The 13,077-nt window shown below is 50.4% G+C and overlaps 1 protein-coding gene across 1 annotated transcript in view; it reads right to left on the reverse strand.

The window, feature by feature from the left end:
• Positions 1-1,268: 1,268 nt before the first annotated feature.
• The window catches only part of PPIL4 (peptidylprolyl isomerase like 4), a 31,486-nt gene continuing 19,677 nt past the window's right edge, over positions 1,269-13,077 (reverse strand). Inside the window, exons 11-14 of the mRNA XM_076054493.1 lie at positions 9,001-9,112; positions 8,548-8,647; positions 5,277-5,346; positions 1,269-3,673 (exon numbers count right to left, since the gene is read on the reverse strand). Of these exons, the coding sequence (XP_075910608.1) occupies positions 3,197-3,673; positions 5,277-5,346; positions 8,548-8,647; positions 9,001-9,112 (759 nt within the window). The 3' untranslated portion in view covers positions 1,269-3,196. The remainder of the gene's footprint in view (positions 3,674-5,276; positions 5,347-8,547; positions 8,648-9,000; positions 9,113-13,077) is intronic.

The raw sequence follows: 13,077 nt of genomic DNA on the forward strand, positions 1-13,077 counted from the left end.
CATACAGTAAACCCACATCACCTGTATAGACATACAGTAAACCCACATCACCTGTTTAGACATACAGTAAACCCACAACATGACCTGTATAGACATACAGCAAACCCACAACATGACCTGTATAGACATACAGTAAACCCACAACATGACCTGTATAGACATACAGTAAACCCACAACATGACCTGTATAGACATACAGTAAACCCACATCACCTGTATAGACATACAGTAAACCCACAACATGACCTGTATAGACATACAGTAAACCCACATCACCTGTATAGACATACAGTAAACCCACATCACCTGTATAGACATACAGTAAACCCACAATATGACCTGTATAGACATACAGTAAACCCACAACATGACCTATATAGACATACAGTAAACCCACAATCACCTGTATAGACATACAGTAAACCCAAAACATCACCTGTATAGACATACAGTAAACCTTTATAGACATACAGTAAACCCACAATATGACCTGTATAGACATACAGTAAACCCACAACATCACCTGTATAGACATACAGTAAACCCACAACATCACCTGTATAGACATACAGTAAACCCACATCATGACCTGTATAGACATATAGTAAACCTACAACATGACCTGTATAGACATACAGTAAACCCCCAATATCACCTGTATAGACATACAGTAAACCTGTATAGACATACAGTAAACCCACAATGACCTGTATAGACATACAGTAAACCCACATCACCTGTATAGACATACAGTAAACCCACAACATGACCTGTATAGACATACAGTAAACCCACAACATCACCTGTATAGACATACAGTAAACCCACATCACCTGTATAGACATACAGTAAACCTACATGACCTGTATAGACATACAGTAAACCCACATCACCTGTATAGACATACAGTAAACCCACAACATGACCTGTATAGACATACAGTAAACCCACAACATGACCTGTATAGACATACAGTAAACCCACATCACCTGCATAGACATACAGTAAACCCACAACATGACCTGTATAGACATACAGTAAACCCACATCACCTGTATAGACATACAGTAAACCCACAACATCACCTGTATAGACATACAGTAAACCCACAACATGACCTGTATAGACATACAGTAAACCCACAACATCACCTGTATAGACATACAGTAAACCTACATGACCTGTATAGACATACAGTGAGGGAAAGAAGTATTTGATCCCCTGCTGATTTTGTACATTTGCCCACTGACAAAGAAATGATCAGTCTATAATTTTAATGGTAGGTTTATTTGAACAGACGGAATAACAAAAAAATGCAGAAAAACGCACGTCAAAAATGTTAAAAATTGATTTGCATCTTAATGAGGGAAATAAGTATTTGACCCCCCCTCTACAATCAGAAAGATTTCTGGCTCCCAGGTGTTTAAATCGCGCCGAGATTCGGTCACGGGCCCGGGAGGCGGCAGTTTGGCGGCGCAGACAGCGACCGGTGGCGATTTCCTGAACCCATCCGTGCGGAACTCCCCCCCCCCCCCCCGCCGATCCCTCTCGTACGCCCCCCGGCAGAGAGTTTTCCCCTCCGGCCACTCCGCAAACGGCCCAAAACTCACCGACTCGACTAAAAAAACAAAACAAAATTTACGTTGGTTTTCACTGGGCCAGGTTAAGGGCCCCCGAAACCTCGCCAACGTTCAACTTTCGCGCGCCCAGCTTCCTCGCGCGTCGCGCGTGGCCGGCCGCGCCGAACCCGAGCACGGCGGTCGCCAGCAGCCATTCATTTACGTACAAAACGATGGCGGAGGGAAGCGTGCTCGCCACGCGGGCATTCACGGACCGCCGAATGCTCCAAATGCGGAGGTGTGGGGGGGGCGAAAACCGGAGGCGCCACGCGGAGAGAGACAGGCACACCGCAGACTCCAAATACACAGCAGCAGCAGCAGCAGGCCGCGTCAGGGTCGGGATCGAACCCACGACCTCCTGCACACCGGGCGAGGTAGTTAACATCTCATAGCCACCGTGATGATGAGAGAGAGACGCAGACTCCAAATCTACAGCAACAGGCATCGTCAGGGTCGGCATCGAACCCACGACCTCCTGCACACCAGGCGAGGTAGTCAACATCTCCTAGCCACCGTGATGATGATGATGATGAGAGAGAGACACGCAGACTCCAAATACACAGCTGCAGCAGGCCGCGTCAGGGTCGGCATCGAACCCACGACCTCCTGCACACCGGGCGAGGTAGTCAACATCTCCTAGCCACCGTGATGATGATGATGATGAGAGAGACACGCAAACTCCAAATATACAGCTGCAGGCCGCGTCAGGGTCGGCATCGAACCCACGACCTCCTGCACACCGGGCGAGCTAGTCGACATCTCATAGCCAACGTCAGCAGGACGTCTCCCGTAGACTCGGTGAGGCTTGGCTGGGGCAGGGGGCGATGCTGACCACTCCCGCCCGTCACTGCTATGCCAAGCCCTGGACCCGTGAACCTGACCGCACAGCAGCACGGAGCTCTGTGGTAGTATAAGAGCTGGACCCGACCACTCGTGCGTGTGCCTGCGCGCGTGTGCGGTGGTGGTGGTGGTGGAGAGGAGGCTCGTGAGGAACGCTGCTACTGGGCAGTAGGGAGGCAGTCAGTCGCCCGCCAGCAACAACGGAGGGCGGAGGAGCAACGCTCACAACAACGAGCGGAGCGCCGTGCATGTGCGTGAGTGTGCGTGCGCGCGTGTGCGTGCGTGCGCGTGCGTGCATGTATGTGTGTATGTGTGCGTGCGTGTGTGTATGTGTGTGTATGTGTGCGTGTGTGCGCATGTGTGTACGCGTGTGTGTGCGTGTGTGCCGGTGTGTGCGTGTGTGCGTGTGTGCGCGCATGCGTGCGTGTATGTGTGCGTGTATGTGTGCGTGAGTGCGTGTGAGTGCGTGTGTGTGTGTGTGTGTGCGTGTGAGTGCGTGTGTGTGTGTATGCGTGTGGGGAGCGGTGGCGCAGCGGTTAGCGCGCCGCTGCGCTACGAACCCAGCGACCCCCCCCCCGAGTTCGATTCCCCCGCTCACGGCCTCCACCCAACGCCGGTTTTATGAACCGATCCTGGGCCTCCCCTCGGTTTGGCTCAGCCTCAAATGAGTACCTGCCATGGCGTCCAAAGCATCAGTGGCCGGGCGCGGTGTTGGCGTGCGTGCGAGTATCCGTCCCTCACTTCCTGTCTCGCCGTCTCTCCCTGTCTCCTCTCTCCCTGTCTCCTCTCTCCCTGTCTCCTCTCTCCCTGTCTCCTCTCTCCCTGTCCCCTCTATCCCTGTCCCCTCTCTCCCTGTCTCCTCTCTCCCTGTCTCCTCTCTCCCTGTCCCCTCTCTCCCTGTCTCCTCTATCCCTGTCTCCTCTCTCCCTGTCTCCTCTCTCCCTGTCTCCTCTATCCCTGTCTCCTCTCTCCCTGTCCCCTCTCTCCCTGTCTCCTCTCTTCATGTCTCCTCTCTCCCTGTCTCCTCTCTCCCTGTCCCCTCTCTCCCTGTCTCCTCTCTTCATGTCTCCTCTCTCCCTGTCCCCTCTCTCCCTGTCTCCTCTCTCCCTGTCTCTCTTCTTCCCCCTCTCCGGCTCTCCGGCGTCTCTCTCCCGTCTCTCCCGCGACCGACTCCGGCTCCTGCGCTTCTGCTTCCGTTCGTGCTTCGCGCTTTCCTGAAATGCACGGGGGGAGGGGGAGACGCGGGGGAGGTGAGGGGAGACACGGAGAGAGGGGAGACACGGGGGGAGGAGAGGGGAGACACGGAGAGGAGAGGGGAGACACGGGGAGGAGAGGGGAGACACGGGGGGAGGAGAGGGGAGACACGGGGGGAGGAGAGGGGAGACACGGGGGGAGGAGAGGGGAGACACGGGGGGAGGTGAGGGGAGACACGGAGAGGTGAGGGGAGACACGGAGAGGTGAGGGGAGACACGGGGGGAGGAGAGGGGAGACACGGGGGGAGGAGAGGGGAGACACGGAGAGAGGGAAGACACGGGGGGAGGAGAGGGGAGACACGGGGGGAGGTGAGGGGAGACACGGGGAGGAGAGGGGAGACACGGAGAGGTGAGGGGAGACACGGGGAGGAGAGGGAAGAGGCAAGAGGCACGCAAACTCCAAATAAACAACAGGCGTCGGGGTCGGGATCGAACCCACGGCTGCCTGTATACCAGGCGAGGTAGTTAACATCTCACCACGCACACAGCACACACAGCACACACATTACACACACTACACACACTACACACACACACTACACACACACTATACACACACTACACACACTACACACACACTACACACACTACACACACACTACACACACTACACACACACTACACACACACTACACACATTACACACATTACACACACACTACACACACACTACACACACTACACACACACTACACACACTACACACACTACACACACACACTACACACACACTACACACACACACTACACACAGATTACACACACACTACACACACACTACACACACACTATACACACACTACACACACACATTACACACACTACACACACTACACACACACACTACACACACTACACACTACACATACACACTACACACACACTACACACACACACTACACACACACTACACACAGATTACACACACACTACACACACACTACACACACACTATACACACACTACACACACACATTACACACACTACACACACACTACACACACTACACACACACACTACACACACACACTACACACACACTACACACACACTACACACACACTACACACACACTACACACACTACACACACACTACACACACACTACACACATTACACACATTACACACACACTACACACACACTACACACACTACACACACTACACACACACTACACACACACTACACACACACACTACACACACTACACACACACTACACACACATACTACACACACATACTACACACACACTACACACACACTACACACACTACACACACACTACACACACATACTACACACACATTACACACACACTATACACACACACTACACACAACATACAGACAACATCCACACTACACACACTACACACACACACCACACACACTACACACACACTACACACACACTACACACACACACTACACACACTACACACACATGTCACACACCCCACACACACCCTACACACACAAACGACACACACACTACACACACACCCTACACACGGCACACACACGGCACACACACACGGCACACGCGAGCAGGGGATGTACCTCGAGCGTGCGTCTGCTGGGCTTGGTGGAGGACTGTGGCTCGCAGTCCAGGAGGAGTTCGTAGCCAGCACTGAGAGACCTCGTCAAGGAGGAGACCCCACCACGCCGCCAGCACTCCTCACCACTCAGCGCTCACCCTTCACCGCTTACCCCTCACAACTCACCCCTCACTCCTCACCGCTCACCGCTCACCCTTCACCGCTTACCCCTCACAACTCACCCCTCACTCCTCACCGCTCAGCGTTCACCGCTCACCCTTCACCGCTTACCCCTCACAACTCACCCCTCACAACTCACCGCTCAGCGTTCACCGCTCCCCCTTCACCGCTTACCCCTCACAACTCACCCCTCACTCCTCACCGCTCACCCCTCACCCGTCGCCGCTTACCCCTCACAACTCACCCCTCACTCCTCACCGCTCACCCCTCATATTCTGCAGATGTAGATGCCACTGGTTCTTCACGTTCTGCAGATGTAGATGCCACTGGTCCTTCACGTTCCACAAGATATAGATTCCACTGGTTCCTCACGTTCTGCAGATGTAGGTGCCACTGGTTCTTCACATTCTGCAGATGTAGATGCCACAGATGTAGATGCCACTGGTTCTTCATGTTCTGCAGATGTAGATGCCACTGGTTCTTCACGTTCTGCAGATGTAGATGCCACTGGCTCTTCACGTTCTGCAGATGTACATGCCACTGGTTCTTCACGTTCTGCAGATGCAGATGCCACTGGTTCTTCACGTTCTGCAGATGTAGATGCCACTGGTTCTTCACGTACGGTAGATGTAGATGCAACTGGTTCTTCACGTTCTGCAGATGTAGATGCCACTGGTTCTTCACGTTCTGCAGATGTAGATGCCACTGGTTCTTCACGTTCTGTAGATATAGATGCTACTGGTTCTTCACGTTCTGCAGATGTAGATGCCACTGGTTCTTCACGTTCAACAGATGTAGATGCCACTGGCTCTTCACGTTCTGCAGATGTAGATGCCACTGGTTCTTCACGTTCTGCAGATGTAGATGCCACTGGTTCTTCATGTTCTGCAGATGTAGATGCCACTGGTTCTTCACGTTCTGCAGATGTAGATGCCACTGGCTCTTCACGTTCTGCAGATGTACATGCCACTGGTTCTTCACGTTCTGCAGATGCAGATGCCACTGGTTCTTCACGTTCTGCAGATGTAGATGCCACTGGTTCTTCACGTACGGTAGATGTAGATGCAACTGGTTCTTCACGTTCTGCAGATGTAGATGCCACTGGTTCTTCACGTTCTGCAGATGTAGATGCCACTGGTTCTTCACGTTCTGTAGATATAGATGCTACTGGTTCTTCACGTTCTGCAGATGTAGATGCCACTGGTTCTTCACGTTCAACAGATGTAGATGCCACTGGCTCTTCACGTTCTGCAGATGTAGATGCCACTGGTTCTTCACGTTCTGCAGATGTAGATGCCACTGGTTCTTCACGTTCTGCAGATGTAGATGCCACTGGTTCTTCACGTCCTGCAGATGTAGATGCCACTGGTGCTTCACATTCTGCAGATTAAGATGCCATTGGTTCTTCACGTTCTGCAGATGTAGATGCCACTGGCTCTTCACGTTCTGCAGATGTAGATGCCACTGGTTCTTCACATTCTGCAGATGTATATGCCACTGGTTCTTCATGTTCTGCAGATGTAGATGCCACTGGTACTTCACGTTCTGCAGATGTAGATGCCACTGGTTCTTCACGTCCTGCAGATGGAATGCCACTGGTTCTTCACGTTCTGCAGATGTAGATGCCACTGGTTCTTCGCGTTCTGCAGATGTAGATGCCACTGGTTCTTGACGTTCTGCAGATGTAGATGCCACTGGTTCTTCATGTTCTGCAGATGTAGATGCCACTGGTTCTTCACGTTCAACAGATGTAGATGCCACTGGTTCTTCACGTTCTGCAGATGTAGATGCCACTGGTTCTTCACGTTCTGCAGATGTAGATGCCACTGGTTCTTCATGTTCTGCAGATGTAGATGCCACTGGTTCTTCACGTTCTGCAGATGTAGATGCCACTGGTTCTTCACGTTCAACAGATGTAGATGCCACTGGTTCTTCACGTTCTGCAGATGTAGATGCCACTGGTTCTTCACGTTCAACCAATGTAGATGCCACTGGTTCTTCACGTTCTGCAGATGTAGATGCCACTGGTTCTTCACGTTCTGAAGATGTAGATGCCACTGGTTCTTCACTTTCTGCAGATGTAGATGCCACTGGTTCTTCACGTTCTGCAGATGTAGATGCCACTGGTTCTTCACGTTCTGCAGATGTAGATGCCACTGGTTCTTCACGTTCTGCAGATGTAGATACCACTGGTTCTTCACGTTCTGCAGATGCCACTGGTTCTTCACGTTCTGCAGGTGTAGATGCCACTGGTTCTTCACATTCTGCAGGTGTAGATGCCACTGGTTCTTCACGTTCTGTAGATGTAGATGCCACTGATTCTTCACGATCTGCAGATGTAGATGCCACTGGTTCTTCACGTCCTGCAGATGTAGACGCCACCACCTCCGTCCATTGCACGGCGGTTGAACTTACGACTCTCGGTCCGAACGGGCAACTGGACATACGGACCGGGTTTGTTGGTATCTCTGCAAGTTCCCAAGTCGAATGTTCGCAGGTAGAGGAGTCCCCCCGGTGTTACGCGATCGAGCGAGGGGACCTTCATCGCAGCGCGAGCAGCAATAAGCGGTGGCTGCAACGGGCTGCCCCGGCGCATCGTCGTCATCACCGTCACCACCACGAGGCTTTGGGATGCTGCTGGATGCTGATGGACGCTACCCACCGCGCGCCTCGGCCGTCGTCCGGCCTACGTACGCCGCGTCATCTCGCGTTGTCACCGCCGACCGTCGCTTTGCCCAACACATCAAATGTTATCCACCATCTCGGCTTAAAGCTTTCGTGACTGCAGCAATTCGTATTCCTTTGGGCCTTCCGGCAAAGTCACGTGGATAGGTTCAAAGAAAATAACCCCAAAAAAAACCGACGACGTTTCCATCGCAACGCGAGGCTGACGACGACAGCTTGCGTTGCGATTGAAACGTCGTAGTTTTTTTGGTTATTTTTTTTGTTTTTTTTTCCCGGAAGACCCAAAGAATCCAGCCATTTACCACAACGCGATTGTTCCTCAGGAACGCAACCGCTGCTAGCGCCACGTCACAGGAGCGCACCGACTTAACGCGCGAATGGATTCGGAAGCTGCTGCGAGCGGTGCGGGCGGGCTGGAGTGAGGATACGTCTGCTGTGCCGGCTTGGCTTTCTCCTTGAGGGCCAGCTTGCTGTGGACGGGCTTGTGATGGCCCAGGTCCCGGAGCTCGTCCTTGCTGTAGCGGCCACCTGCCCGGCACAGAGACAGAGACCCCGAACCCCCGTTGCAGCCTCGGGCAGAGCGTTGGAGGCAAGTGCTGTGAGCGAGCAGCAGCGCCGACGGAGGCCGGAACGGCACATGACGGGGCGGGGGGGGGAGGTGGCCAGCACCATGCCCGGCCATCTTTGTCTCCCTTCACCTTCCAGTGTCTCCCCTCTCCCCCCCCCGCATCTCCCCTCTCCACCCCCCCCTCCCCGTGTATCCCCTCTCCCCCCCCCCCCCGCATCTCCCCTCTCCGCCTCTCATCTCCCCTCATCTCCCCGTGTCCCACCCCAGCCTCCTCCCCGTGTCTCCCCTCTCCCTCCGTGTGTCGCCCACCTACCTCGTCCCTTCCACTTGACCTTGGCCACCGATTGGCTGAAGTCGACGTGAATCCGTCGGTCGTCAATGAGGACGTTGTCCATCTTGAAATAGGCTCGCTCACAGTCCTCGCTCTGTAGGCCACACAGCATCAGCAGCAGCATCATCAGCAGCAGAACCATCATTATCAGCAGAAACATCATCATCATCATCATAATAATAAAGGTTTTTGGGTTAGATCGCGTTATTTATAAATGTGCCGTAACCCTCCACCACCCGACAAGGCCAATCAGCAAAAAAGTTTTACGTTAACAAAAGACAAATAGTTCACTACTTTAGCCCACCAGTGTTGAAGAGTGAATCCACAACATTTACAGTTTGAGTACGACGTTTCGCTGGTAATTACATCCAGCATCATCGGGCAATTCGCCAGAAAAGCCTACTTGTTAAACTGATCATCAACATCATTAGCAGCAGCAGCACCATCAGCAGAATCATCATCATCAGCAGCATCATCATCAGAAGAATCATCATCAGCAGAATCATCATCATAAGCAGCAGAATCATCAGCAGAATCATCGTCAGCAGAATCATCATCAGCATTATCCGCAGCAGCATCATCCGTAAGAGGTTTATTTGGAAGTGAGATCACGTAAGTATATAAATGTTGTGTCGTTAAACCCACCACCACCCGACACAGCCAATTAGTGAGAGGGTTTGTCACGTGAACAGAACGTGGCCAATTCGTCACCAGTGCAGCATGAACCGGCGTGTTGGACTCGAATTGTAAATGTTGCAGTGGGTTCATCACTCTCCAACACACCACCGCTGTGCTGAACTTCTAACGAATTGGCCACGTTCTGTTTACGTGGCGAACCTTCTTTATCTTATTGGTTCTTTCGGTAAAGTCACGTAGAATGGAAACAAAGTAATCAAAATAAAACATAATAAAATAAAATTCTCACGACGTTTCGGCCGCAACACAAGTAGCCTTCTTCAGGTGACGGAACAGAACTGTCGGGACGACAGCGCTTTGAAGCACTTTGAAGCGCTGCCGTCCCGACAGTTCTGTTCCTTCACCTGAAGAAGGCTACTTGTGTTGCGGCCGAAACGTCGTGAGAATTTTATTGTGTTTCATTTGTATTACTTTGTTTCCATTCTACGTGGTGGCTTTACCGAAAGAACCAAGAAGATGAATCCCTGCAGTCACGAAAGCTTTAAATCGAAAATTAAACCTTCTTTACTAACTGGGCTGCGTCGGGTGGTGGTGGGTTTAACGACGAAACATTTTTTATATTTAAGCGATCTAACCTGACAAAACCACCGTCATGGGTAATATTGGTCGCGACAGCACACGAGTCAAACTGAGCATCATCAACAGCATCAGCAGAATTAGGAACAGCAGCACCAGCATCTTCATCATCATCACCATCAAGATCACACTCTGTGGTTCTTTCGGTAAAGTCACGTAGGTATAAAATAAAACTAATTAAAATCACGACGTTTCGGGGCGCAACACAAGGTGGGACAACCACAGCAGGAAACAATTGCTCAAGTGGGCATCAAGATCAGCATCATCCTTTCCATCACCATGTGGCCCACCTCCCGATTAGCACGTTTGCGACCAATAACTGTGGCGAGCGTTGGGGAGACAAAGGCGGCCGGGCGTGGTGCTGGCCACCCACCCGATGTGCCGTGCCGGCCTTCAGAGGTGCCACTTGCCAACATGGCGGTTGCCCCGACAGTCTGACGAGGCGTACACGGGGGGTACCACCTTCGCCTCTGTGCAAGTGTAACGGTGGTATTTGGGGCCGTCCATGAATGACGTCTCGCGATTTTGGAAGATTTTTGACCCCCCTCCCCCGCCCCTCGTCACAAGGCGTCACAATAAGTCAGACCCCCCCCCCTAAAATATGACGTTACAAAGCTCTGCCCACCCCCCCCCTAAATAAAACATGCTTCAAATCGCTTTAAACTATTGTCATTGTACAGTTGTCCCTCACTATAACGCGGTTCACCTTTCGCGGCCTCGCTGTTTCGCGGATTTTTTTTGGGTGTAATTTTGCATGCTTTTTTTTCCTGCGTACAGTATGAACGCGCATTGTGTTCGGCGTCCTGATTGGCTAAGGGAGAACCGCACACGTGTGTTCGGCGTCCTGATTGGCTAAGGGAGTACAGAATGCGTTCGGCTAGCCAGATTTACAAAAATGTTTGGGCTTGCAAACAGGTTTTGATCTTTGGTTTCATTTACTAATATTGTACTTATTTTTTAAATCTGCGAAAGTTTGAACTTTGAGAGTGTATAAATAAGAGAGAAATGTGAGACAATGTTAATGCCTGTCTGAGAAAAGTGTGTAAAAGTGTATGGTTAGGGGTTTTACGGCCTTAAAACATGTATAATAATTGTAAAAAATAAAGCTGATTACTTCGCGGATTTCGTCTATTGCAGGTTATTTTTAGAACGTATCCCCCGCGATAAACGAGGGACCACTGTAGTGCGTATTTAACGTGGCGCTGCACTCTGATGTTGTAGGAGAAAACATTTATTAAAAAGTCTATTTAACAAAGCAGAACGTGTTGTCTATATTTAATTAAAGTTGCGCATTTTGATGCGACGTCACGTTTCTCAAACACCACCCCCGCTCCTCACACGTTGTCACAAATGTCTGACCCCCCCCAACCCTAGGTGCGTGACGTCATTCATGGACGGCGCCTTTGGCAAAGATGCGCTGTTCCCATGCGGCTGCCGGCAGTACCGGCCACACGCCAATAGGGGGCAATCGAGAGGCTGAGCCCCAGTACGAGAGGCTATGGGCCATAGCAACCCAACGGTTGCCCTATGGATCGTTAAGTTAAACGCAGGGGTGGGGAACCTTTTCTCTGCCAAGGACCATTTTGGATATTTATGTAACATCATTCGCGGGCCACACAAAATTATCAACTTAAAAATTAGTCCGTTATATTTGGTCAAACATTTCATTAACTCGCCCCCTAATGCGATGGGCTGGAACTGCTTCTCGTTGGCGAGGCGTGTGGTGATGTTAGCTGGTATTGATGATGTTAGCTGGTATTGATGATGTTAGCTGGTATTGATGTTAGCTGGTATTGATGATGTTAACTGGTATTGATGATGTTAGCTGGGATTGATGACGTTAGCTGGTATTGATGACGTTAGCTGGTATTGATGATGTTAGCTGGTATTGATGATGTTAGCTGGTATTGATGTTAGCTGGTATTGATGATGTTAGCTGGCTATTGATGTTAGCTGGTATTGATGACGTTAGCTGGCTATTGATGATGTGAGATGGTATTGATGATGTTAGCTGGTATTGATGATGTTAGCTGGTATTGATGATGTTAGCTGGTATTGATGATGTTAGCTGGCTATTGACGATGTTAGCTGGTATTGATGATGTTAGCTGGTATTGACGATGTTAGCTGGTATTGATGACGTTAGCTGGTGTTGATGTTAGCTGGTATTAATGATGTTAGCTGGTATTGATGATGTTAGCTGGTATTGATGATGTTAGCTGGTATTGATGTGAGATGGTGTTGATGATGTTAGCTGGTATTGATGATGTTAGCTGGTGTTGATGTTAGCTGGTATTGATGATGTTAGCTGGTATTGATGATGTTAGCTGGTGTTGATGATGTTAGCTGGTATTGATGATGTGAGATGGTATTGATGATGTTAGCTGGTATTGATGATGTTAGCTGGTATTGATGATGTTAGCTGGTGTTGATGATGTTAGCTGGTATTGATGATGTTAGCTGGTATTGATGATGTTAGCTGGTATTGATGATGTTAGCTGGTATTGATGATGTTAGCTGGTATTGATGATGTTAGCTGGTGATGATGTTAGCTGGTGTTGATGATGTTAGCTGGTATTGATGATGTGAGATGGTGTTGATGATGTTAGCTGGTATTGATGATGTTAGCTGGTATTGATGAAGTTAGCTGGTATTGATGATGTTAGCTGGTATTGATGATGTGAGATGGTATTGATGATGTTAGCTGGTATTGATGATGTTAGCTGGTATTGATGTGAGATGGTGTTGATGATGTTAGCTGGTATTGATGATGTTAGCTGGTATTGAT

Source organism: Petromyzon marinus, chromosome 66 (genome assembly GCF_048934315.1).
Source record: "Petromyzon marinus isolate PM22_M1 ecotype Great Lakes invasive population chromosome 66, UKy_Petmar_22M1.pri1.0, whole genome shotgun sequence".
Lineage (NCBI taxonomy): Eukaryota > Metazoa > Chordata > Hyperoartia > Petromyzontiformes > Petromyzontidae > Petromyzon > Petromyzon marinus.